The 25,988-nt window shown below is 35.5% G+C and overlaps 1 protein-coding gene across 5 annotated transcripts in view; it reads right to left on the reverse strand.

Annotated features, from left to right (window-relative positions):
• The window catches only part of dacha (dachshund a), a 159,068-nt gene that overhangs the window by 62,278 nt on the left and 70,802 nt on the right, over positions 1-25,988 (reverse strand). For all 5 annotated transcript variants that reach the window (XM_016518651.1, XM_016518648.1, XM_016518647.1 and 2 more), the window contains exon 2: positions 20,475-20,590. In XM_016518651.1, the coding sequence (XP_016374137.1) occupies positions 20,475-20,590 (116 nt within the window). The remainder of the gene's footprint in view (positions 1-20,474; positions 20,591-25,988) is intronic.

Consider the following 25,988-nt stretch of genomic DNA (forward strand, 5'->3'; position numbering starts at 1 on the left):
AAAAGATGTATAAACTACAACTTACAGTATTTCTGCTTGAGAATACATTCACCTTTAACTTCATGTGCGGGCTTTCTATTTGGTAAGAGATACGAAATCTTTTCGTTGGGTTGTGTTTTATGGACTCTAGAGAAGAAACACGCGAGAATGTGGAGTGTGTGTGGAGTGTGTAGAGTGGGCAGTGCCGACTGCAGCAGGATTGTGAAGCACTGAGGATGAGATCTGTGATTGGCTCGTGGGCGTCATGATCTGTACGTGTCATCAACAGTCGCCCTGGAGGAGCGCGGGGTGGTGGGTGGCAGAGGCAGCGTAGATTAATAACCCTGTGTCCTGCAGTCAAGACTGTCTATGGAGAGAAATGTGTGTGTGCACAATGATCAGGATGCTAAAACATCTCACAACCCAATGCAGCGTGTGGATTTATCTGTATGCACAAACCTTTGCCCACCCCTTTATGTTTTTCAATCAATGCTGTACATTAATTTCTGCCCGTAACGTTCGCATACACACACACATACACGCGATCGCACACTCATATACACACAAGCTGCAATCAGCAGTGATTTCGAGGCATCCCTTTAACCCCAGGAACTCGTTAATGTTTCATGGAAAGAGCCACTAGAGTCTTCACTGGCCGACTCAGAATCTCACGACTTTGCAGAAATAAATGGGCCAAGTGTTCAAAGAGTAACAAGGCACTGCTCACTGGGCAGAAAGTGAGTGGAGAGCACTTTTCCTACCTCCTCTTTCTTTCTCGCGCTGTGTCTTTGGCTCACATTAGGGCTGCAACTAACGATCATTTTGATAATCGATTAGTTGACCGATTATTTTTCCGATTAATCGATTAATCGGATCTTCTCATTTCTTTCTTTTTTTTGACAAAAAACAAACCCACATTCTGCCCAATGTCCTTTAAACAAACGTGTCAACTGAATGCTATGAAAATAGTGCTTAACAATTTATTAGACACACATCATAATAAAGATAAAACACAAATATTTTAGGAATCTGTCAAAAAAATTGTTTAAATCTAAAAATGTTATTGTCATTTATTGGGCAAATATCAAACTAAGTAGGCTAGTATTTATTCACATATTAACAAGAATGTCCTCCTATGCCTTCCATAACAGCTTGCATTCTTGCTGGCATTGCTTAGGAGCTCACATACTCCTCTATTTCAGTCTTTACTCTTTTCTTACTATCATCCATCCCCTCCATCCAAAACAGCCCAAAGCATTCTGAGAATAGGGATTTTAAATGTCTGGAACGTCCATGAACATAAATTCTTACACTCACATCATTCCAAACCTGTATGCCTTTCTTTCCTCCGTGGAACATAAAAGGAGATATTTTGCAGAGTGTCCAAGCTGCTCTTTTCCATATAATGAAAGTAAATGGGAATTTGGACTGTTGAGCTCCCAAAATGGCACGAAAGCACTAGGGCTGGGTTTTGACACAAATTTCACGATTCGATTCAAGTCTCATACACAAGCTTGCGATTCGATTCAATTATCAATTCGATTCGATTTAGATTATTTTGGATATATATCAGGTACAGTACATGCCAAATTTTCTCAAGGAAAAAAAAAATCTCTCAACTAATGCTGTAAAATATACATGAGAGTCAGTTGGTACTACATTATAATATTGAAGGTTAAAATTGACTGATTTGTGCTGTAAAACTGCTTAAATGGCACTTGATGAAGTTTTTATAATAATTAAGTTACAATTACTTCAGTTAGTTTTTTTGAAATATACACATTTAAAAAAACTTGAACGGATTTATTCAAACATAAATAAAACATTAAAGAACAGTAAAAAAAAAAATTATAATGAATATTATATGGTGCATATATTTAGCAAAATGCCCCTCTCTACAGTTAATTTTTCTAACTTAGCTGACTAACGAGTTTATGGTCACCGAATATGCTTTCTGAGGTAAATGTGATGTTACATGAATTGTTCACAAGCTGTTATATTGACGTCTTTGCGCAGCTGAAACACTGATTGAGCGATTACATGAGACAGGATACGGATTGTAAAGTTGTACTCTTTTTTTTTACTTAACTTCGGATGTTTGGTCATGTTTATTTTGTGTTGAAACTGGTATTAATGTGGAGGAGATGATTAGTTCATGTGCGCCTCACTCTGCCGCTTCTGTTGAACTGAGGCGCTACAGCGATCTGTCACTCCACATTAAACGCACAAACTGAAAACAGGCTAATATAATCGATTCTTGGGATTTAAGAATCTATATTGTTTCGTAAAAATGAGAATCGATTAAAATCGAGATATCGATATTTTTTGCCCAGCCCTAGAAAGCACCATAAAAGTAGGCCATGTGAGTCTGTGCACTTTATTGCAAGTCTTCTGAAGTCAAATGATTGCTTTGTGTGAGGAACAGTCCAAAATTTGGGTTATTATTTGCTAAATGTCTTGCCTGCATCACAGTTCTCAATTCATTATTAAAAATTAGTGCACAAAAATAGTTGGACCAAAAATGGCATTCATTATTTTGATTCTTAAGTATGTTTGTGGCAGGGGTATTATCATTAATTATTATTGTAATTTTTAAATTAAAATAAAGCTAAAATAAAAATAAAATATTCGACGGGAAACAAATTAACAAATTAGAAATGCTGCATTGGTAATTAACTAAACTAAGTTAAATAAACATTAAAATTATTAAATGGAAATAAATAAAAACTACAATTGAACTAAAAAATAAAATGGAACTTACACAGACAGTAATATTTAAAAAATATATATATAAAAATAACAAAAAAACTAAATTACTAAAAAGCACACAATTACTAATAAAAATTAAACTAAAATTCATTGTGAAACTTAACAAAATAAAACATTTTGTCATGTTTTATGCTTTCGTTATACAGAAAAGAGCAGCTTGGACATATTATATATTGAGAATATTATCAAATCAACCAAGTTTTAATAAGTTAAAAGGTAAAGTTGAAGTCGTTGTAAAATATTAATTATGACATTCAAATGTATAAAAGTTGCGATTTGTGACAGATAACATCATGTGATCAGTGTCCTGTGTCTGCAGGTTTCTATTTATCTCACATTAACCATGGTTATGTGATCTGTGCAGAGCATTTGATAAGGATACGGATAAAACTCACGGAACAAAAATGATATCAAGGTCCACCTTTCACAACTGACTGCCCAGACTGTTTCCGAGAAACAGCACTTCACCTCATATTAATATTAATAATGACAATCAAAGTTCACATCAACCATCCTGCTCCCGTTCAAACAATCCGGTTTAGTGCAGTCTGGAGGTGTGGTAATGTAAACTATAGTCAGTTCATAAAACCAGATAAATTCATAAATTACTTAATTTCATTCTCTGAATGTTTACTTCTTCATGCATGCACTGCACAAATAGAGCGCTAGATAGTGTAAAACCTTGTTTAAATGTGCAGAAGGAAGGGATTGTGTTGATTAGTGTGAAACTGAGCTGCTGTAAACCCTCGGGCATCGTACCTGAAAACATCCTCACAAACATCTTCAGACCCGCCGCAATTTTAGCGTGTCTTTCTCCTCCCCGATACGAGTGTGTGTGTACAGTATGTATGTGTGCGCGCACGCTCTTCTAACTGCTGTTGATCTAGATTAGCTAAGATGCAGCTGCAGGCATCAAACAAAGCGAAAGAGAGAGAAAACAAAATAGGTGTTGCTGTATAAGTATAAAGATAACTATAAAGATAACGATATTAGCGTCCACACCAGCGGACGATATCGTCTGTTTATTCTCAGCACACACTCGTCTGCCGCTTTAAATTCTCAAGCTCATTATAACAGGATGGGTTCTGATTGGCTGTCAATGTTTTTATCGTTCATCAGCTGGAAAAAATCGTTCTGAAAGTGATTCCAACGATATTGTTTCCCCGTGCCTTTATCGTTATAGCTGTGGTGTGGACTCTGCTATTCTTTAATACTGAGAATGATTTTTAGAACTATATCTTTATCGTTATCATTTAGTTAGTTAGAGAAAACAATGTGCATCAGTTTTGAGTTTTACCCTCATGCTTTACGCTAAAAACGTTAAATGTAAAAAGGCTTTAAATGCAGACTTTATACATACTAACGTTTAGGCTAATTTAGTGCAGAATAAGCAAATAAATACACAACACCTATGTCTTTACAACAGTGAAGTGCTTATTCGCTTAACATCCCAAATTTGGTGTTAGCGCTAATGGCTTAGCCTCGTTAACATGGTTAATTGCAGAGGCGCAGAGGTATGACCTCCCTCACATTTCAAAGGAAGACTGAAGCTGGGCCATTAAAGACAGACCACCCAATTCTCTCTTCAGACCCCCGAGCGTTTATTTTCCCGCAAGACAGCAAACCCAGAGAGTCCAGACTCGAACAAACAACGCTTTAGCTTGCGTAGCATGTGTTGTGTGTTCGACAAAACCCTTAACCTCTTTTTAACTGTTGCCCTGTGGTGAAGTAGAGTCAATCACTTCTCCCTCTCTCTCTCTCTCTGTGGTCAAGGCTTTTTGATGGCCTAATCAAGAAAACTACACATTTTATATAAATATGTATTAGTAAAGTGAATTACTTCAAGATTATGGTTGAACTCTGAATGTTGTTTTGATGTGCTTGCCGTTTTGTTGAGCATCTATTGTAGTTCATGGAAATGCATGAGAAGCTCTAGTGATTATAATCAATAACTTCCTGCAATACAAGTGTGAGGTTTAGATTAAAAAACAATGATATATAGCAAACTTCTGTTTCCTGGATTTTTCTGTTTCTGGAAGAAAGAAACTATTGTATATTATGTATATATACACATATGCACACACACACACACAAACAGACAATTCATACATTAATATATATATATATACACTGAACAAAATTATAAACGCAACACTTTTGTTTTTGCCCCCATTTTTCATGAGCTGAACTCAAAGATCCGTCTAAATCTGTGTTAGTGAGCACTTCTCCTTTGCCGAGATAATCCATCCACCTCACAGGTGTGGCATATCAAGATGCTGATTAGACAGCATGAATATTGCACAGGTGTGCCTTAGGCTGGCCACAATAAAAGGCCACTCTAAAATGTGCAGTTTTATCACACAGCACAATGCCACAGATGTCGCAAGTTTTGAGGGAGCGTGCAATTGGCATACTGACTGCAGGAATGTCCACCAGAGCTGTTGCCCGTAAATTGAATGTTCATTTCTCTACCATAAGCCGTCTCCAAAGGCGTTTCAGAGAATTTGGCAGTACATCCAACCGGCCTCACAACCGCAGACCACATGTAACCACACCAGCCCAGGACCTCCACATCCAGCATCTTCACCTCCAAGATCGTCTGAGACCAGCCACCCGGACAGCTGCTGCAACAATCGGTTTGCATAACCAAAGAATTTCAGCACAAACTGTCAGAAACCGTCTCAGGGAAGCTCATCTGCATGCTCGTCATCCTAATCGGGGTCTCGACCTGACTGCAGTTCGTCGTCGTAACCGACTTGAGTGGGCAAATGCTCACATTCGATGGCGTCTGGCACTTTGGAGAGGTGTTCTCTTCACGGATGAATCCCGGTTTTCACTGTACAGGGCAGATGGCAGACAGCGTGTATTTTTTAACCAAAAAAAGTTACGGACTGCAGCTTTAAGTGATTAAATTGATTTAAATTTAGATTAAATTACTACTAGCTTTAACTTTCTAATGTGCATAACTCAGATGCATATATTGCATAAAAATGTGTAAAGATGTAACATATAAAAATTCTAAATGAAGTCTCTTAAACCATAAAATAACCTTTTTCTCTCTTTCTCTCTCTAAGACTGGGTGGTTTCTGTTTGACTCAAGTACAGATAAGGAAACGACAGAGCAACTGTAACCATCTTCAAGAAGCGTGACGTAGAGAAAGAGAAAGTGGGGGGCTTCGAGCCTGTCCAAATGAGTTTAATATGATTGATGAGATCTCCTTCCCGCTCTTTCTCTCTCCATCTGAGAAAGCTCACTTCCATCATACTGGTACTGGAGCAGCCCTCCCACTGAAGGCAAGGTGCATCCAAGAACCGAAACAATAGTGACAGGCGGGCCGGCCGGGGGTTTGCTCGTAGGATTAGCTCCAATAGCCATAATAAATGAAACAAGAGGACCCAAATGAAAACAGTTGGGCGCTGACTGGCGGAGGGGCTGATGGGAAGTGGCAGCTCTGCCGGCCCCCGGGCGCCGAATTAGTTTTGCCACTCGATAATTTGACTGATCCACTCCAGTGGCCGGAGAAAGCCAGAGTAAAAGAGAAGTAGAGAGACAGAAAGAGAGATAAGTAGGAAGATGAAAGGAAAAGGCTGATGCCGTAGCTCACTGCACCTGTTGAGCTGCCTTTACGCTCTCTCTCAAATACACAGAACATTTAACATCTTTAGTACGGCTGTTTCTGTACTCCTGAACAGCATGATGGGAAGGCTCTCACAGGATAGGGGTGTGTCTTATTCTATGACATGAACCTGAACAAGGGCTGGATGACTGGGTCCAATATATATACTTATATATGAAGAGTTTGGTTCCAAAACGCGATAAACGCCATTTAAAAAAAAAACAATTATTTTCCGCCAAAATCAGTATTGTATCTGGTCGATATTGAAAAGTAAATTTTTAATTTTACATGCCTCATGCGATATCCACCGAGTTATTCTGTCATGTTTTCTCCCTTTCTTTCCAAACCGCGACAAACGCCAGTCTCCCTTCTCTGCAGAATGCGATATATCCGCTCAACCAATCACAGCGCACCATTCCACGCCCTGTAAACAGTAATGGCGGCGCTTTGAATACACCCGGCTTCCTAGTTTTCCTCATCTAATTTGTACTTTGTGATCAACAAACAAACTTAGGGCTGCACGATAAATCACATGTGATTGTCATGCGCATCTCGTCAGTAAAGCCGGTTCTGTGAATAAATCTCCATCACGTGCTTTCAGATGGAGCAGCATTTAATACACAGAGCCGTAGATCACTGCAATATCGCGTTCATAATCGCAGATGAGTCGCATTCGAGTATGAACGCGATATTGCGTAGCTTGTCAGTGTAAGTGTTTTTATTTATGCCATTAATGTTTTTGTTAATACAGCGTATAGCACTAGTCAACTAAATGAATGTATTGACCAAGTTCAGAGGCTGTCATATGTGGATCAACTTACTATGTTGTGTATTTTTCAATATGAAAAATAACTTTTATATTGATTCAATGGATTTATTGCATTTTGAAGAAAAAAAAAGTGTCATGGATTTATTGCTATATATAAAAGTGTCATGATTTATTGATATATATATATATATATATATATGTGTGTGTGTGTGTCATATGTTATTATATGTCATGGTATTATATTATATTTTAAAATAACAGGTACTAGAGAAACTGTGAAAAACATCAGAGAAAATAGTGTACAAATATCATCATCATCATTATTATTATTAATTAATTAATAATCAGCCTATTTATATTATATACCTATTTATATAATAATTTATTAATAATTAAATATACAAATAAATAAATAGTCCCACAGATTTAAACCTGTAAATAAAATGATAATATTTTAAATTTGTTTTGTTTTACTCTGTTTTATTTTTTTTGCCAGTTTAGTTTTAGTAATTTTTGTACTTGAACTTATACATATTTTTAGTTAGTTGCCAAGGCAAAATTTTGTTTTTCAACTAATATTTATATTATATTTCAGCTTTGATTTTTAATTAACAAAATCATTTTCGTTTTAGTTACCAATAAAAACACAGGTTCTTGGTACAGACTGTAGTTCAGTAAAGGGATTATGGGTGTTCATTTTGAAGGTGACCAAAGGGCAGTAGAGCAGAGCCTGTCAGTCAACAAACGGTTTACAGTGCCTTGATCACAACTCGAGACACAAGACAATCTCTCCTTTACCACTTCATCTAAAGACATGTCTTATGTACCGTGAGATGTTTGTCTATAAGCTACACAACAAAAGCAAGAAAGGATGAGCTCCCATGTCTCACCAACAAAGCAAGTTCAAGAGAAAACGGTGAGCATCTGTCCCTCGGCACACTGGTGCCGCACTTGAAGGCTAACCTTTGTGTAACCTTTCTGAACGTTGAAAGCGTGTTTCGCCACTGACTTATTAATTTGGACAAGGTCACCCTTTTATTCATTTTAATACCAGATTAACGAAGTCAGATCTTGAACTTTGATGTTAAGTTAAAAAAAATGTGCAGATGAGGGCAAACTCGAGGACAGCGTGTAAAAATTAGCGTGACTTTATCAATGTGCTATTGACGTTCTCTCTTTTTTTTCATTCAAGGGGAAGAAGTGTCAGCGTGGCCGATACCTGCTAACTAGCAGCGTAAGCACTAAAATAGGCATTTACATACAGCACTGTCAAAATTAATAAAGCTCGCTGTGGGATGCTGAGACTCTTTGTTTTTTTGGGGGGTTTTTTCTTGGCCCTTTTTTGTTTGAGTGTGTGTGTATCTGTGTGTGTTTATATTGAAATTCTGTATTAGGTGTCCAGTGTGTGTGTGTGATGATGCCCTTCACATGGAGAACAGTAACTATTTCTGGTAAGCACAAGCTCATTTAGCTGCAGGTGCCCTGATGGGTAATTAACATGGACAGATTATTCAGACAACCTCTTGATGCTTAATTCTCTGCTCACTGCTTATTAACACTTTATTAGCACTTGAAGAAAAAAATAATAACTTTGACATATACATGTATACACGCACATACGCTTGAAAGAAGTCTCTTATGCTCACCATGGATCAAAAACTGTAATATTGTGAAATATTTGTAAAATTTTTATGTGTAAAAAATTACTATTTTAAATTTTTTTGAAAATCTAATGTATGGCAAAACTGAATTTTCAGTATCATTACTCAAGTCTTCAGTATCACATGATCTTTCAGAATTCTACTATACTAAATTATTGCACAATTATTATAAATTATTGTGCTTAATTATTAATAATATTGTTTATCATTATCTATGTTGAAAAGTTTCTGCTGTAAAAAAATTTGTGGAAAATATGACATTCTTCTCATGATTCTTTGATGAGCAGAACATTCAAAGAAATATAAATTTTTTTGTAACTTTATAAATGACTTTTCATGTCACTTTTGATCAATGAATAAAACTATTAAGAAAAATATAGTGTGTAATAATTATAGTGTATCACAGTTTCCACACAAATATTAAGCAGCAAAAAAAAAAAAAAAGTTTTCAACATTGACAATAATCAGAAAAGTTTCTTGAGCAGTAAATCGGCATATTAGAATGATTTCTGAAGGATCGTGTGACACTGAAGACTGAAGTGATGCTGAAAATTCAGCTTTTTAGCACATGGATAAATTAAATTTTAAAACATTCAAATAGAAAACTTCTTTAAATTGTAATAATATTTCATTTTTTGTAATAATATTAATATGAATTTGTACTAATATGTTACTGCTTTTACTGCATTCTTTAAATAAATGCAGCCTTGGTGAGCATAAGACACTTTTTTTGAAAATCATAAATTAATAAAAAAATAATTTACAAAAAAATGTATACACATACAGTATATTTGAATTAATAAAACTCTGGTACTCTGGCATCTTAAAATAATCAGTAGTTACTACAGTTATCAAGGCTTTATAAGTTGTCAGACGACACCAGTAGCAAAAAGGATATTGTTCAATATTTCATACTGAGGCATTTGACTGAAATTTGTCACTCCAAGGCTTCATAAAGACGACATCATTTATTTGGGATTAACAAATGTGTATCATTCCCCAGAACTAATCCCACTTTTGTAATCTCTGACACACACAGATTGACTTGTGCTAACATAAGAGGTTTTGGCATACGAGTGTAGGACTGATCTTAAGGTGGGTCTTAATGTGTCGCTGGCGGCGCTAGCACACTCGAACAACACACATACGCTTAGACGTTCGTCCTGAACGTGAGTCATTGGCTCCAAACTGTCAATCAAGTCCCCTTTGCTAATTAAGTGGCTAATTATAGCGTTAACGCTGCCGAGCGGTGCAGTGATAAGGAGGCCAGCGGCTGACAAACAGACAGATGAGTATCATATCGCTTGAGTTCTGTAGGTGGACGTCTCAATAGCTATTAATTCTTCAATAAAGACATCCGTGTATGCGAAACTTTGAAGAGGGAGATGTTCATTGACGTGCTTAATAGCTAATCCGCCCTTAAACCACAGTTTGCGCCAAAATAGTTCCTGTAGTTTTTGATACTTCAGTAATACGTGAATATGGGATCTTCCGAATTTAATTTGGTTCTATTATTTGAAAATAGTGTTTGACTTATACCAAGTAGGCTTGCCGCGATAGACGGTGTTGACGGTGATACCGGAGTTAAGCCGCAACACCGGTTACGTCACTTGCCCACCGCGTCACCGACCCCCACTGTCGTTTAGATTTTTTATAGTAATAAAAATCATTTAGTTCAGTAAAAGAACAGATACTACAATTAAAAACTGAACGCGGCTACTCAATGCAGCGTGCCGAGCGACAGTCGCATCACACAGATCAGATTTCATTTATCCAGGAGGAGAGTGAGTCGAGCTGACTGACAAGAAGAGTGAGGTGAGGCAGACAAGACGATCACGGATGATTTAGTTGAACAATCGCTTTACTCTGAATTGCCTCTATTTGAAAGTGAAAGTAAAATGGGCACACCGCTTTTACAAGCTATTTAAGAGCGAAGGAAAGCGAGGAAAAGAGGGAACGCCCCGCCCCCACGGTGATACCGGTATTACCGGTGTTGTCACATGTCGATTAACCGGTGGGAAAATTTCCTCACCGTCACAACCCTAATACCAAGTATAAATACCAACTTAAAATACTTTGTAGCATTTTTGCACATGGTTAGGGATCCATGGACATTACGGATAAACGGTTCTAATAAGTACACAATGGTTCTTGAAACCAAACTTTCATAATGGAGGATTTTACTTATGATTTTACAGAAAATATAACAGTTCAACTATTATTCCTGTAGTAAAACCTAAAACCTAGTTAATTTCCATTAAAATGTTTTAGTTGTGGTTATCATGACGTTACCACAGTTAAACTCTTGTTCCTCCTAGTTAATTTTAGTTAAGGACTGTGGTTTTAGCACAAATACATAAGTTACACTACGATTTTTGAGGTAAACCCATGATTGATTTTCATAACAATTAGTGCGGTCAAACGATTAATCATGATTAATCGCATCCAAAATAAAAGTTTTTGTTTACATAATATATATATATATATGTATGCTTTGTATATTTATTATGTAGATATAAATACAAACACATGCATGTATATATTTAAAAAAAAAATTTGTTTATATAATATAAAATATAAGAATATGAATATATAAATGTATAAACGTAAATATTTTCAAAATATATACTGTATGTGTGTGTTTATATATATATATACATAATAAATACACACAGTACACACATACATATATAATGTAAACAAAAACATTTATTTTGGGTGCGATTAATCACGATTAATCGTTTGACAGCACTAATAACAATCTGTGGTTACTTTAAAAATACTACAAATTCAACACTTTACTACAAATTCTAAATTTTTGTAAGTGGTTTATTGTAGTTGTACTGTTGTAATTGCTATTTCAGCAGTTTACCATGGTAATTTTTTTTGTCAGAGACAAAAAACAACTAAAAAACAAAAGACAAAGACAACTAAAAATAGTTTGAGTGCAAATGTAACTTTTTTATTTTTTTTTTTACTAGTGCACATTTTCTCACCTCTGGTTTGATACCAGGTAATACATTCATCTTTGGAAGACGTGTGTAGTGGTAAGTGAGGAAAAACTGTTTAAAGACAAAAAAAGTGAAAAAAAAAACCCATCTCATTTTTTCCTGTCCATTCACTTCAGTAGATCAATGCAGGAAGTGCGGGAGAAGTACTGGGAAGCCATCAGAGAGCGGCCAGCCTCGTCTTTATCAGAAGAGCAGTGGAAATAAACACTTGAAGATCTTCTGTGCTCTAACTCTCTCCGTCCCCGAGCCTGTGCGTGCTCTTGTAATTATGATGTCTTTGTGTTTTTGTTTTTTCTCTGCCTGCAATAATGAAGAGCTATTGAGACGTCTCCTGCTAGTGTGTTTGAAGACAGGCAGATCACTCTGTGATCCAAAAAAATAGCATAGCCTTCATTAAATAGGGATTGAAGGCCACCCACCTATGCACCTGGGGGCAGATGGAGATCTGTCTGTCTGTCTGTGCGTGTGTGTGTGTGTGCGTGTGTGTGTGTCTTACAGAAGGACTATGCAGAAATGAGTTACAAGGAGGGAAAGTGTGAATGTGTTGCAAATGAACACTGCTCATTTTCAATTAATGTTCCACACTTATAGTTAAACTAGTTAAAATGTAGAACTTGATTTATATATAAAAATTAGTACATATTTATTAAACATCACTTTTTATGTAGAAACCATTCAAATATTTCATTGCATAAAAATAATGACAAATATTCATACTTTTAACAGAAAAAGATTCTAATAATATTACAATAAAAATTTTCATTAACTACTTAAATTACCTCACCATATACAGTATATTAAATTGAATTGGCTATAAATGTAATTTCACTGTAAAATACTGTAAAACAGATGAAGTACAAAAGTGTGCATTACCTTATATTCCACTGTCAAAATCTATATTAAACAGGAACAGAACACAAGCAATATTAATGTAAAATGTACTTTTACAGTAAAAAAAAAAAAAAGATAAAATGATGTACATTTTACACATTACATTTTCCAAGTAAAAAATGAGTAAACGGAGTGAAAAACCAAGTCGCAGTGACGCATCACATTTGATTATTATTTATTTGAATTATTTTGTTGCATCTTATTTTTATCAATTATGTGTAAGATTTATGCTCAATTTGATGTCGTTTAGTAAAGTCTGTATGCTTTTTGACATGTTCATAAAAAGACAAAGTTTGATGATGTTTAATTTGACATGCGGTTTTCTATTGTACTACCTGCATTATTATGCTAGTTACCAGTGTATTTGAATCCAGAAAAAAATATTCCAGCTGTTCAAAGTATATTGATATATTCGCTTTATTTATACAGTTATGAACTGTAAAACATACAGGCGCCAACATGTCTCCCATAAGGCTTGAAACATTATTACTGAATTACAGTAGATTTCTGTTAAATTGAACTTTTGCATCTCTGCATATTAAGCTGCGACATACAGTATAATCAAGAGAGTCTGCACTTTCACTTACAGTTAACAACTCTACATAAAATACATCAACAACTTCTTCTTTACACATCAAACTTTACATGTTGGTCACAAATGTAACCCGTGGGATTAAAAGGGTTCTGCCAAGACTGTACAGATGTCACCTTTATCAGAGATCAAAAAAGATGTCAAAAAGTCACGGATGTGCTAATGACACAGACTGTGAGAAGTTTTTTTTTCTTTCTCTCTCTCTCTCTGACACCAAAAAACTATTTGCAAATTACGAGCTTAATTTGTGTTCAACTGTGGATTTTTTTTCAGCTGACTTGTCAATTGACTGCCATATGTTAAATCTGCACGACTGTGCCACTTCAAGATGTGCGTGTTAACACATGACTCCTTACGACATTTTACAAACCCAACAAAAGTGCAAAATTAAGTTTGGTGTTGCTGTACGCACGCGTTCATGTGAATCACAGGTTTAGACAAACGTAACCCCTCACTGGTTCTTGCTGATATCTATATTCCTGGCAGCACAAAGCTTTCGTCTCACACAGTTTGAAAGGCTTAGCGTTCATTAGGATGCAGGAGACGGGCTGCACTGGCCCATATGTCACTAAAAAGATCTCCATGTTTTATTTATCCTAGCTCTTTTCCTACACACACACATAGTTAACCCCTCCAGTCGGACTGCAACGCAAGTGACCAGCTCTAAATCAGACAAGGGAACAGGTCACAGTGTAAAACCGAATTGGTTTATGTAGAATATTTTGAGTGGCAGTGCCAAAAAGCAATTTGTACACTCTCAGAAAAAAAGGTACAAAAGCTTTTAGGTACTAATATGTGCCTTACACGTACCAATATGAACCAGCTTTTTCAGCTTCAAACCAATTCTGGATTGATAAAATCAAGTTCTGTCCTTTTTATTTCTTTTACCATCTTTAAACGTAGAAACATATCACATTACGGAAGTAAAATGGGTTGTGAAATGCAAATTCATATTGACCTTAAGTCTGACCAGGTGACTACTTTTTGAGGTAACGCACCATTTTCTTAAAAAAAAATCTCCTTATAATACTAACAGAAACGACACGCAACAACGAGACTCTAGGCGCTTGAAAAAGAAGATGTCTTGTGCGTGCGAGAGTGCTTACAGGTGCATGACGGAGCCAGCGGCAGTCTTAAATACTCCTGCACTGAGTGCGCTGTGTGTTTCTGCACATGTGTGTGTGAGTGAGTTTAGGGAGGGGGGCAACAGAAGGGGGGATAAACAGATGGAGAAACTGCTCCCCAAAGGGACATGTCATTCATCAAAGTCACCAGCTAGGCCTGCAATTGTTTTCACCCACAGAGAAAGAGAGAGAGAGAGAGAGAGAGACAGTGTGTGTGTGTGTGTGTTTGTAGACAGGTTTGTGTAAGAGTTGCTTTCTACAAGTGTGTATGTATGAGATGGAAGGCCGGGGACGTGTGTGTGGGAATGTGTGCGTTTGAGAGAGTGTTGAAGTGTCCTTTCGCTGACATTTCGTATCAGTGCCGCCCATCAGTTATCTGTTATCAGCGGTGCGCCCAGACTCGAACCCCGAACAGGCAGTGAGTTGGGAAGTCTGAGAAAGTCAAATTACCCGGCATACGGTCAAATACAAAAAGATTATTAGATTTTTTTTTGGGCATTTTCTGAAATGAAAAGTAGTTTTGGTTACCAGGGTGTTGCTAGGGTGTGGCTTATTGGATCAAAAAAAGAGCACAACTTCAAAAGGAATATTTGGTCACACTTTATTTTTAAGGTCCAGTTCTCGCTATTAATAAACCAGTAACTGTGACTTTTGCCTCAATAAACTCCTAATTTGCTGCTTATTAATAGTTAGTAAGCTGTTAAGTTTAGGTACTGGGTAGGATTAGGGATGTAGAATATGGTCATGCAGAATATGTGCTTTACAAGTACTAATAAACAACCAATAATAGGCATGATAATAAGCAATAGTGAGAACTGATCCCTATACTAAAGTGTTACCAAATATTTCAGTTTAATACAAGTTAAGTTAAGTTGACAGCACATTGATGATTATCAAAAATTATTTTGGTTACACTTTATTTTAAGGTGTCCTTGTTTCAGTGTAGTTATACATTTAAGTACTGAGTAATATTAATTAACTACATGTACTTACTATATGGTTAGGGTTTGGCTTAGGTCTACTTGCATGAAATTATGTATAATGTATTGTTATTGTAATAGTAAGTACATGTAACGTGTAACAAGGACACCTTAAAATAGAGTGTTACCATTATTTTCAACTTGAATGGGGCCAGGAAACGTTCAAATACTCACTGTTTCAATAAAATAGCCACAAGACATTAACAGTATACATGATTTTAGCATGATAGAATTACTCACTAACCTTTTCTGAGTGAATTTATATTCAATTTTACAACTTCATTGCCATGACAACATACCAACAAAAACCCTAAAAAGGCCATACAAGTGACAACTACACCTTTACAGCTCAAATAATACACACGTTTTAATAGAAGAATAAATGTGAGTGCTATTATTAAATTATAACCTTCACATTTCTGCTTTTAAATCCTCTAAATCTGACTTCCATTGTAAGTGCTCCACCATAACCTTTTTTTTCTCGCTTTTTTATAAAGAAAACAAGGGATGACTCGAAATTAATTGAGCTTAACTCATATTGAACTAGCAATAAGTCTCTTAAACTGATATTCTGGCCTCTAGTTATGGCTTGGGTCCCTCCTTAAAAGATTTTGATGGGTTTTATTGTCCACAGGTGAAAATCATTCGTTTTCAAAAGTAATAGCACCCTTTATTATTTTCTCAATAAGCCGCACAGTTTCAGGTATCATGCCCAAAGCACAAACAACACAAGCTATTCTAATGTCCTGTACATAAGTGTTGTACATCAGCTCTCATTCTCTCTCTCCTCCGCTCAAGTGCCACAGGCTTATAATGTTCCTGTCAACAGCAATCCAGGAAACCAAATCCAAAAACAAACCCCACAACAACACCTGGTTTACCAGCACCCCCCTTCTGCATTCAGACACTCCGTCCTGACTGGAAACACAGCGGAGGGCTTCGAGAGAAGAGAAAAACACTTCGTTTCTCCAGAGACGCTTTTCTCTGGCTGTTTTTTCCTCTTTCTGAGGGTGAGGGTGAGCATCGATATCCTCCACTGAGTGCCGTATCAGTCGAGCCGCCACTTTGTTCTGCCTAATTATGGCGTTAGCAGGAAATAACAGCACAAATTGCTGCTAATAATTAAATGACAAGTCTGATCAGAATCTGCTGATGTGTTAGTAATGCTGCTAGAATGTGACAATAGTTTCCATGCCTCAAATGTATTACTAAAAACTAATGTGATGAACAGATGTATGGCCACACATTTAAAACAGTTTCTTTAAGTTTAGATTAAAAAATCTAATCAAATAAATAATTTAAATAAAAATTGAATAACATTATATACATATACAGTATATAATAAAAAGGTCACACTTTATTTTAAGGTCCAATTCTCAATATTAACAAAGCATTAATAAGTTAATAGTAAGTAATGTAATTGTTAAGTTTAGGTACTGGGTAGGATTAGGGATGTAGAATATCGTCATGCAGAATATGTGCTTTACAAGTACTAATAAACAGCCAGTATGTTAATAATAGGCATGCTAATATGCAACTAGTTAATAGTGAGAATTGGTCCCGATACTAAAGTGTTACCAATAAAAATAGTTATTTCATTTCATTACATCATGAATTCATTATAAATACACACTTGTATAATTACGGACTATAATAAGGACAACTGTAATTAGAATTCATTCTAGATTAATATTACAACCAATACTAATTACCTAATTACATAAATTTTTACCTCATTAAAAAGTCACAAATCCAGTCATTTGCTGTGAAAGATCACAAATTATGCCACCTTTGATAATTGTGGCCCATTTATAAGTTAATATTTTCAGGTGTTATATTACAATTAATACTGTACCTCCATGGAAGGGTGGTACATCTATGTAAAAGTATTATGTAAAGGTTTTTAGATGATTTACGGGAGTTGTTTTTACACATTTAAGCAGCTTGACTTCATCACTTTACTGTGTGTTGTCTGTTCTTACTGGAATACACGCAAGTAGCTGAAGAAATGCAAGTGGAAAGGAGGGATTGTTCGCTATAAACATTCAGAATAAGTTCAGCTCCTCAAGTTTCACAATATGTTGATACTGCTGTCAGGGAAAATAGACTGAGGCATCCTGACATACATGTGGATGTCAGTTCTTTTAGCGCTGCATGGATTCATGCATGGAATTACAGCAGAAAGACCCGAGGGGTTTGGAACACATCCGGATGGAGTTCAAAATAAACACTTTAGTTCATTTAACATGTTTAAAAGTGTAAATGATACCAGTAATTACCATCTGGAAGGAATACATATTTAAAAGTTACACTATTTATTTTTTAAATGTAGTCTATTATGCAACAAGGCTGCTTTTATTTGATCAAAAATACAGTAAAACCTGTAATACTGTAAAATATAATTATTATTATAAAACGGATAGTTCCGGTCCTTAAATCTGATTGGTTGAGCCGCGTTCGAAGCTGTTGTAAATTACTCTAAACACATACACCTTTGTTTACTTTGTGTGTTGCTTGGCAACCATTTTGTTGGAACCACAACTGTTTCTGATGAACTACATTGTTTGGTGGAAGAATACTGTTTTTATTAAAGGGATAGTTCACCCAAAAATGAAAATTGTCATTAATTACTCACCCTCATGTCGTTCCAAACCCGTAAGACATTCATTAATCTTCGGAACACAATTTAAGATATTTTTGACGAAATCTGAGAGCGTCACTTGTGGACGCGCGTTCAAAGCAGTACTATGACGCAAGTGTGTGGCGGCACCGGCCCAGTAGCGCCATACGTATGTGTTCAACGTCATCACGCCGGATCTGGGTCAGCGCCGGCGCCGCCACACGCTCGCATCATGGTACTGCCGTGAACGCGCGTCCACAAGTTACGCAGTAGAGACGAAAATGTGGAATAAAGTTGTTAATTTTGTTTTCGTTGCGCAAAAAAAGTATTCTTGTAACGTCGTAACATTACAGTTGAACCACTGATGTCACACGGACTACTTTGTCGATCATCTTGGTACTTTCCTGTGTCTTGATCGTGTAAGGACCCTTGTTGTCTATGGGAGGGTCTGAAAGCTCTCAGATTTCATCAAAAATATCTTCAATTGTGTTCCGAAGATGAACGAAGGTCTTACGGGTTTGGAACGACATGAGGGTGAGTAATTAATGACAGAATTTTCATTTTTGGGTGAACTATCCCTTTAATATCATTACACTTTATTTGCTCTGTTTTATTTTGTGAAACCTAACTACGTATATGGAATAACCGATTTCGCGTCGTGCCTAACAACGCCCCTTAGCTGTTATAAATTCACTGTAAAACATGGCTTCTTGGGGCTTACTGCTTTATTTTCAGCATCATTACTCCAGTCTTCAGTGTCATGATCCTTCAGAAATCACTCTACTATTTAATTTTTTTAAACTAATACTTTTATTCAGCAAGTGAAGACATTCATAATGTAACAAATAATTTCTTTAAAAAAAAAAAACTTTCTAAAACTCTAAAACTTAAAAAAAAATCCTGAAAAATGTATCATGGTTTCCAGAAGAATAACAAGTAGCACAACATAGATAACAGTAAGAAATTATTTTTTGAAGGATCATGTGACACTGAAGACTGGAGAAATGGCTAGTGAAAATTCAGCTTTGCATCACATGAATAAATTGCATTTTAAAATGAAAATGGTTATTTTAAATTGTAATAATATTTCACAATATTAGTGCTTTTATTGTATTTTTAATCAAATAAATGCGGCTTTACCCTGTTGGACCAGCTCATAACCAGCTTATAACCAGCTCAGGACCAGCTTAAGACCAACTAAGGACCAGCTTAAACCAGCTCAAACCAGCTTCCATGCTTCAAAACATACCTAATCGACATATGCTGTTTTTTCAACAGGTTAGTGAGCATAAGACTTTCAAAAAAAAAAAAAAATAATAATAATAATTAATGATTCCAAACTTATGAGCAGTAGTAGTGTATAGTCTTCATGAAATATGATTGTTAAAAATGTGACAGTAAATCCACCTCTGCTAAAGTCCAACTTAAATTAAATAAACTTAAAAATTAAATAAATAACCTGTATAACAAAAAGAAATAAAAACAAGTCCTTTGCAAAGAAATGTTTTTTTTTCCCCATGTTACGTAAGAATGGTTTTACGAACGATTCACACAGAAATTCATGTTCACGTTTCATGAATGAGGCCCGTAATATCCCTATTAACTCGCATTGCTCTCAAATCGCATCAAAGTCAGACGTTTGTTGGCATTGGGGACGGCGAGATGAGCAGAGGGATTGAGAGAAATGTGGACGCACATTTTAAAGAGCTCCTTCCCCCCCCGGAGCGGCTGGCAGAAATAACAACAGAGTCATCTAAAATCAATCAGCGGGGCCGGCTAAAGGACTGCTCCGGCTACTCCGCGCTGCGCAGATCGATACACGCGCTGGCCATTGTGAGAGCTAAATTGCCACTACCATCAGCAATTTAGAGAACTGAAGCTAAAAGGCAAGAAGAGGAGAGAAGAGCGGATACGACGTTAACGTATCTGAGCACGACGCAAAACGACACATGCGGTTTAGTCGCAAATAAAAATACGCAAACAAACACACAAGTGATGCCCAGTGGTTTGGGATTTGGTCTAAAAGCGATAAAACAATTCCTCTGAAACAGATTGAATTCCAAAGGAAGGAAAGATGAAAAGAGGGATGATGAGAGAGAAAGAGAGAAAGCAAATGCGCGCACAGGAAAAAAGCAAAGAGGCAACAGAAATCCAATAGTTTAACCTCTGTTTGAGCTGCAGTGGTGGCCAGTGAAGGACAGAGGGGGAAAATCAATACGAGCTGATTTGCAGAAGGTGGAAGAGTGGGAGGAGGAGAGAAAAGGAGAGCGAGAGAGATGGGAAAAAAGACGGACAGCACGGATCAAAAAATACAGATTCCACAGAAGAAAGAAAAATCAAGCATAAATGAGACAAAATGTTCATATATGTGGTTTTACACACTGGCGTCCGTCGTTCATTGATGGGTAAGGTTGGTATTTTTAGACCTTGCAGGTGGGTGAGCGAGAGAGGGGGGTCTTACCTGTCGGGGAGAGCAGACTGGGAGAGAGCAGCCCGTGAACGCTGTGAGGAAGCAGACGAGAGCTGTCCTGCATCGCCATGCCGAGAGAACGCTTGGGAGGACGACCGGGCCGAGAACTGCACAGAAAAAAAAACACAACAGGGGTTTCATATGACATCAGATACATTTGCATCTAAATTTTTGCTTGATCGTGTACAGTAGGTCACAGGGACACATGATTGAGAGATGTATTTTGATTGGTGAACACCAAATATAGGCTACTTATGGGTCAATGACATGACCCTCATTCATTAAAAAAAAAAACAGCAATTCTTGAATACACATGATGACATGCTTGCGATACATTGCCCACAATACATAGCCTTTTTCATCTTTTTTAATTATTTAATTTTTGATAAAGTCTTGTTAGAAGAAAGAAATTCTTGACAAGAAAAATACTTAAATGGTATAATTATGAAAAATGCTTATAAAATTATTTTTAACAATAAATTCTTCACTTTTTTTATAAGTAGTAATATTTTTTTTTTTTTAATTTGTGGTACAACCAACATAAAAAAAAATATTTTTTTATGAGAAGGAAAGGTTAGTTCTGGTTGTACAATGCCATGTTGTGTGACTCCCTAAAAACTTAATAACATTTATTATTAATAGAAATTCATGATATTTGTATGAAAAAAACTTTTACCCTAAAAACCGTAATAAAAACCCTTTTACCCTAAAAATGTTATTACTTTTCATTTGATTCTTTTCTAGAGTCACCTTCAATTTCAGAGTCATTAAATTTAATCTTTTCTTGAAATGTAGTGTTTTTTTAGGGCTGTAAGTCAATTAAAATGTTTAATCTAATTAATTGCATGGTGCAGCGATTAATTAATCCAATTAATTGCAAACTAAACTTGGCTGTGAAAATACCCACAAAAGATTATTAAAGTGCCCCTATTATGGGTTATGAAAGGTTCATATTTTGGTTTTGGGAGTCCCCAACAACAGGTTGACATGCATGCATACATTGCCCACAATACATAGCCTTTTTCATCTTTTTTAATTATTTAATTTTTGATAAAGTCTTGTTAGAAGAAAGAAATTCTTGACAAGAAAAATACTTAAATGGTATAATTATGAAAAATGCTTATAAAATTATTTTTAACAATAAATTCTTCACTTTTTTTATAAGTAGTAATATTTTTTTTTTTTTAATTTGTGGTACAACCAACATAAAAAAAAAAAATTTTTTATGAGAAGGAAAGGTTAGTTCTGGTTGTACAATGCCATGTTGTGTGACTCCCTAAAAACTTAACATTTATTATTAATAGAAATTCATGATATTTGTATGAAAAAAACTTTTACCCTAAAAACCGTAATAAAAACCCTTTTACCCTAAAAATGTTATTACTTTTCATTTGATTCTTTTCTAGAGTCACCTTCAATTTCAGAGTCATTAAATTTAATCTTTTCTTGAAATGTAGTGTTTTTTTAGGGCTGTAAGTCAATTAAAATGTTTAATCTAATTAATTGCATGGTGCAGCGATTAATTAATCCAATTAATTGCAAACTAAACTTGGCTGTGAAAATACCCACAAAAGATTATTAAAGTGCCCCTATTATGGGTTATGAAAGGTTCATATTTTGGTTTTGGGAGTCCCCAACAACAGGTTGACATGCATGCAAGGTCAAAAAACACTTTCAATATCTTATAATATGGAATTTACCTTATTTGCTTAACGACTCCCAACGATTCGCTCAACGATTCATTTTTCCAAACCCCTCCTTTGTGTGACGCTAATCTGCAGTGATTGGTCCAATTGGCGATTTTATTTACATTTCATAATAAAAGCAGCGTTTGTGAGCGCAGTGCTGCTTTGTGTAGTTTTTACTGGGGAAACTGCTATTTTTACCGCTCCAAAAGCAGCACCTAGTGGCAAAGAATGAATTTGTATTTTCATTCAGACCAAAGCGAAAAGACCAACTAGTGGGCGGGAAATATGCTAATGTTTCATGTTGACATCAACATGAAACGGCTTGGGATTAGTTTTAAAAACGACTCGTTTCAATGATTCAGAGTCGACTCTTTCTTTTGAGAGACAATAACTTTATACACGGTGCACTTTCAAGATTTAAAACTTTGCAGGATGTTTTTTTTATTCACTTAGAGCTGTGTTACACACTGCATGAAAGGTCATTTTCAAAAATCCATAATAGGGGCACTTTAAAGCTATTATTGTGTTAAATGAGAAAGTATCAAGTAGACATTACAAATAGTAGCTTTAGAAATAAATATTTAGTTTGATTCAACATAAAATTTATTACACATAAACGTTTAGACTACAACGGCCTAACATAAACTATGGAACATAAAAGAAGATAATTAGAGAAACATCTCAGTAATTTTTTCCCTGGTAATCAAAACAACTTTGTCTTCAAAATACCTTCTTTTATGTTGCGCAAAAGAAAGTAAGTAATTCATGTTTGAAACGACACAAGGGTGAGTAAATGATGACAGAATTTTTTATATTTATTTTGGTGAACTATCCCTTTAATGTTTCTGTGTTTATTTATTTATTTTTTAATAAATGAAATGAAACTAAAACTGCCAGCAGGTGGCAGTAAATGTCTTTGAGTCATTCATTCATTCGATTCAGATAATTAGAGAAACATCTCAGTAATTTTTTCCCTGGTAATCAAAACAGCTTTGTCTTCAAAATACCTTCTTTTATGTTGCGCAAAAGAAAGTAAGTCATTCATGTTTGAAACGACACAAGGGTGAGTAAATGATGACAGAATTTTTTATATTTATTTTGGTGAACTATCCCTTTAATGTTTCTGTGTTTATTTATTTATTTTTTAATAAATGAAATGAAACTAAAACTGCCAGCAGGTGGCAGTAAATGTCTTTGAGTCATTCATTCATTCGATTCGTTCAAACGGCTGATTCATTCTGGAATTTAGTAAATGGCTCTTTCTATGAATGGGCTTTTGAATCATTGGTTCACATGATTCGTTCAAAACGAGGATTCATTCAGAAACTAAACACCGCTGTGTTGCTCACAGATGCACAACAGTTCTGCGGTGGCTTTATAGGTAATAATTTCATTAACAAAATTTAGCAAAAACACAATATTGTTTTAAAATATAGCACAATATTAACTTCTTATTTACTGAACAGTTGTATAAAATCCCATTTGCACTCGTGCTATTTGGACATAAAGAGCACTCCTGTGATATAGCCATCACTGCTCGTGTGATATCGTATAATATAAATATAAGACAAAAACTAATACAGGTGCATTTTTTGCCCCAATATCTTGAATTTTAGGGCATAACTGCATTTATGAAGTTGTTGCCTTGCATCATATTTGTCAACAGTCAACTTATGAAATGTAAGATGATGTACAGGTCTGGGGGCGGGCCAGTGCGTTAACTGTTAAGATATTTTAATTGCGTTATTTTTTCATAACTAATTGATTAAGTTAACGCGTTAAACTGACAGCTCTGGGGGGTTTTTTGTAACTATGAAGCCTACATGAATACAAAGGCTACATTTCTAAAAAAACAGGCTTTTTTTGTCTTTATCATCAGTGTTACAGTAAATGCTGCAAATGTGATTTTCTGGAAAGTTCAGTCTCTTCTGACAGACCAATGAAAATGAAAATTGTTTCAGAGCATAAGCAAGTTACTATTTTACACACACATCAAACAAACTTACATACGGTTACACATCATCCCGTCATGATAGATATGTGAACAAGCGCGGCTTTAGAATCCCGTTCCGCAAACGTACAACACGCTAGCTGCATTTATGAAGTTGTTGCCTTGCATCATATTTGTCAACAGTCAACTTATGAAATGTAAGATGATGTACAGGTCTGGGGGCGGGTCAGTGCGTTAACTGTTAAGATATTTTAATTGCGTTATTTTTTCATAACTAATTGATTAAGTTAACGTGTTAAACTGACAGCTCTGGGGTTTTTTTTGTAACTATGAAGCCTACATGAATACAAAGGCTACATTTCTAAAAAACAGGCTTTTTTTTGTCTTTATCATCAGTGTTACAGTAAATGCTGCAAATGTGATTTTCTGGAAAGTTCAGTCTCTTCTGACAGACCAATGAAAATGAAAATTGTTTCAGAGCATAAGCAAGTTACTATTTTACACACACATCAAACAAACTTACATACGGTTACACATCATCCCGTCATGATAGATATGTGAACAAGCGCGGCTTTAGAATCCCGTTCCGCAAACGTACAACACGCTAGACAAATTATTCAACACAAAACACAAACACACACTTATCTCCCGCACTTCATTGTGAGACGGGCTATCAAAGAGACAGGTACATGACAGTTCGAACCCTGCGCAAGGGTGCTGGCAGAGCAAAATAAGCCAGAAAAGCAAAATGCTAATTCAACTGCTGCATATCATTGGATCATGTCCAAGTACATCAAGCAGCAAGTGTTTTTCACCATTCTATTAATACTGCAGCGCTAACAAACACAAACCAACGCAGAATCACCACTATCATGATCATAGTAAAGCCAAGAGGAAGAACGCCACAGCAAGCCGCTTGTTCTTAATAGCATTACACTGGAGTTTCAGAGAGTAGTAGTATTACATAGAAATTTCACAAGTCATTCATGGCAACATGTGTGCATATATAGCCGATGTAAAAAACTGAAGTCAACACATAACAGCATTTGCAAACAGTTTTACATCCATTATGTGATGTATTTTTAAGCCTAACCTGAATGCAAGTTTGCTACTGATTGTGGAGAACAAATGAAATATCACCAGCACCAACTTACATTAATGTTACATTAATGTTAGCATGAACATACAATTGGTTACTTTTGATGTAACTTGTTCATAACATTTAAAAAAATAAGTTTTGTTCATTGCAAATTTGTGGAAATGTTTATTTTATTTTATATCACACCAACAACACTATCCAGCATTATAACATATTTGAGGTTTTCAAAGTTGGAAAAAATAGTGTTACTCTGGGGGAGTTGCTTGGGGGAGTGCTATGGAAGACTGTTTCTGTCACAGAAGAATAAAAAATTAATAAAATAAAAAATTAATACTTGCGAGATTTTTTCACAATTTTTTTAACCATGAAATAAAAAATAAAAACGGTAAAAAAAAAAGGTCAGAATTTTTACAATTCTTACTTCTTTTTTCAGAATTGCAAGGAAAAAAAGTAATTTAATATCATGCAATTCTATCTCGCAATTCTACTTTTTTTATCTGAATTTTGAGTTCATTTCTAACAATTCTGACTTTTTTTCTGAAAATGGCAAGGAAAAAAGTCTGAATTATGAGATAAAAAGTCCCAATTACCTTTAAAAAAAATTTTGTGGTGAAAGCAGGCTTCCATACTATTCAGATAAATTCAAATTAATAATAATTATTTATTGAAATTTAATAGTAAAAGTAATTTTCCACTTATTTTAATAATCTTTAATGCAATGATAACATGAATGCTAATAGTTGATTTTTTTTTAAAATACTTAGATA

The sequence above is a fragment of the Sinocyclocheilus rhinocerous genome, unplaced genomic scaffold, assembly GCF_001515625.1.
Source record: "Sinocyclocheilus rhinocerous isolate Xijiao unplaced genomic scaffold, SAMN03320098_v1.1 scaffold387, whole genome shotgun sequence".
NCBI classification, from domain to species: Eukaryota; Metazoa; Chordata; class Actinopteri; order Cypriniformes; family Cyprinidae; genus Sinocyclocheilus; species Sinocyclocheilus rhinocerous.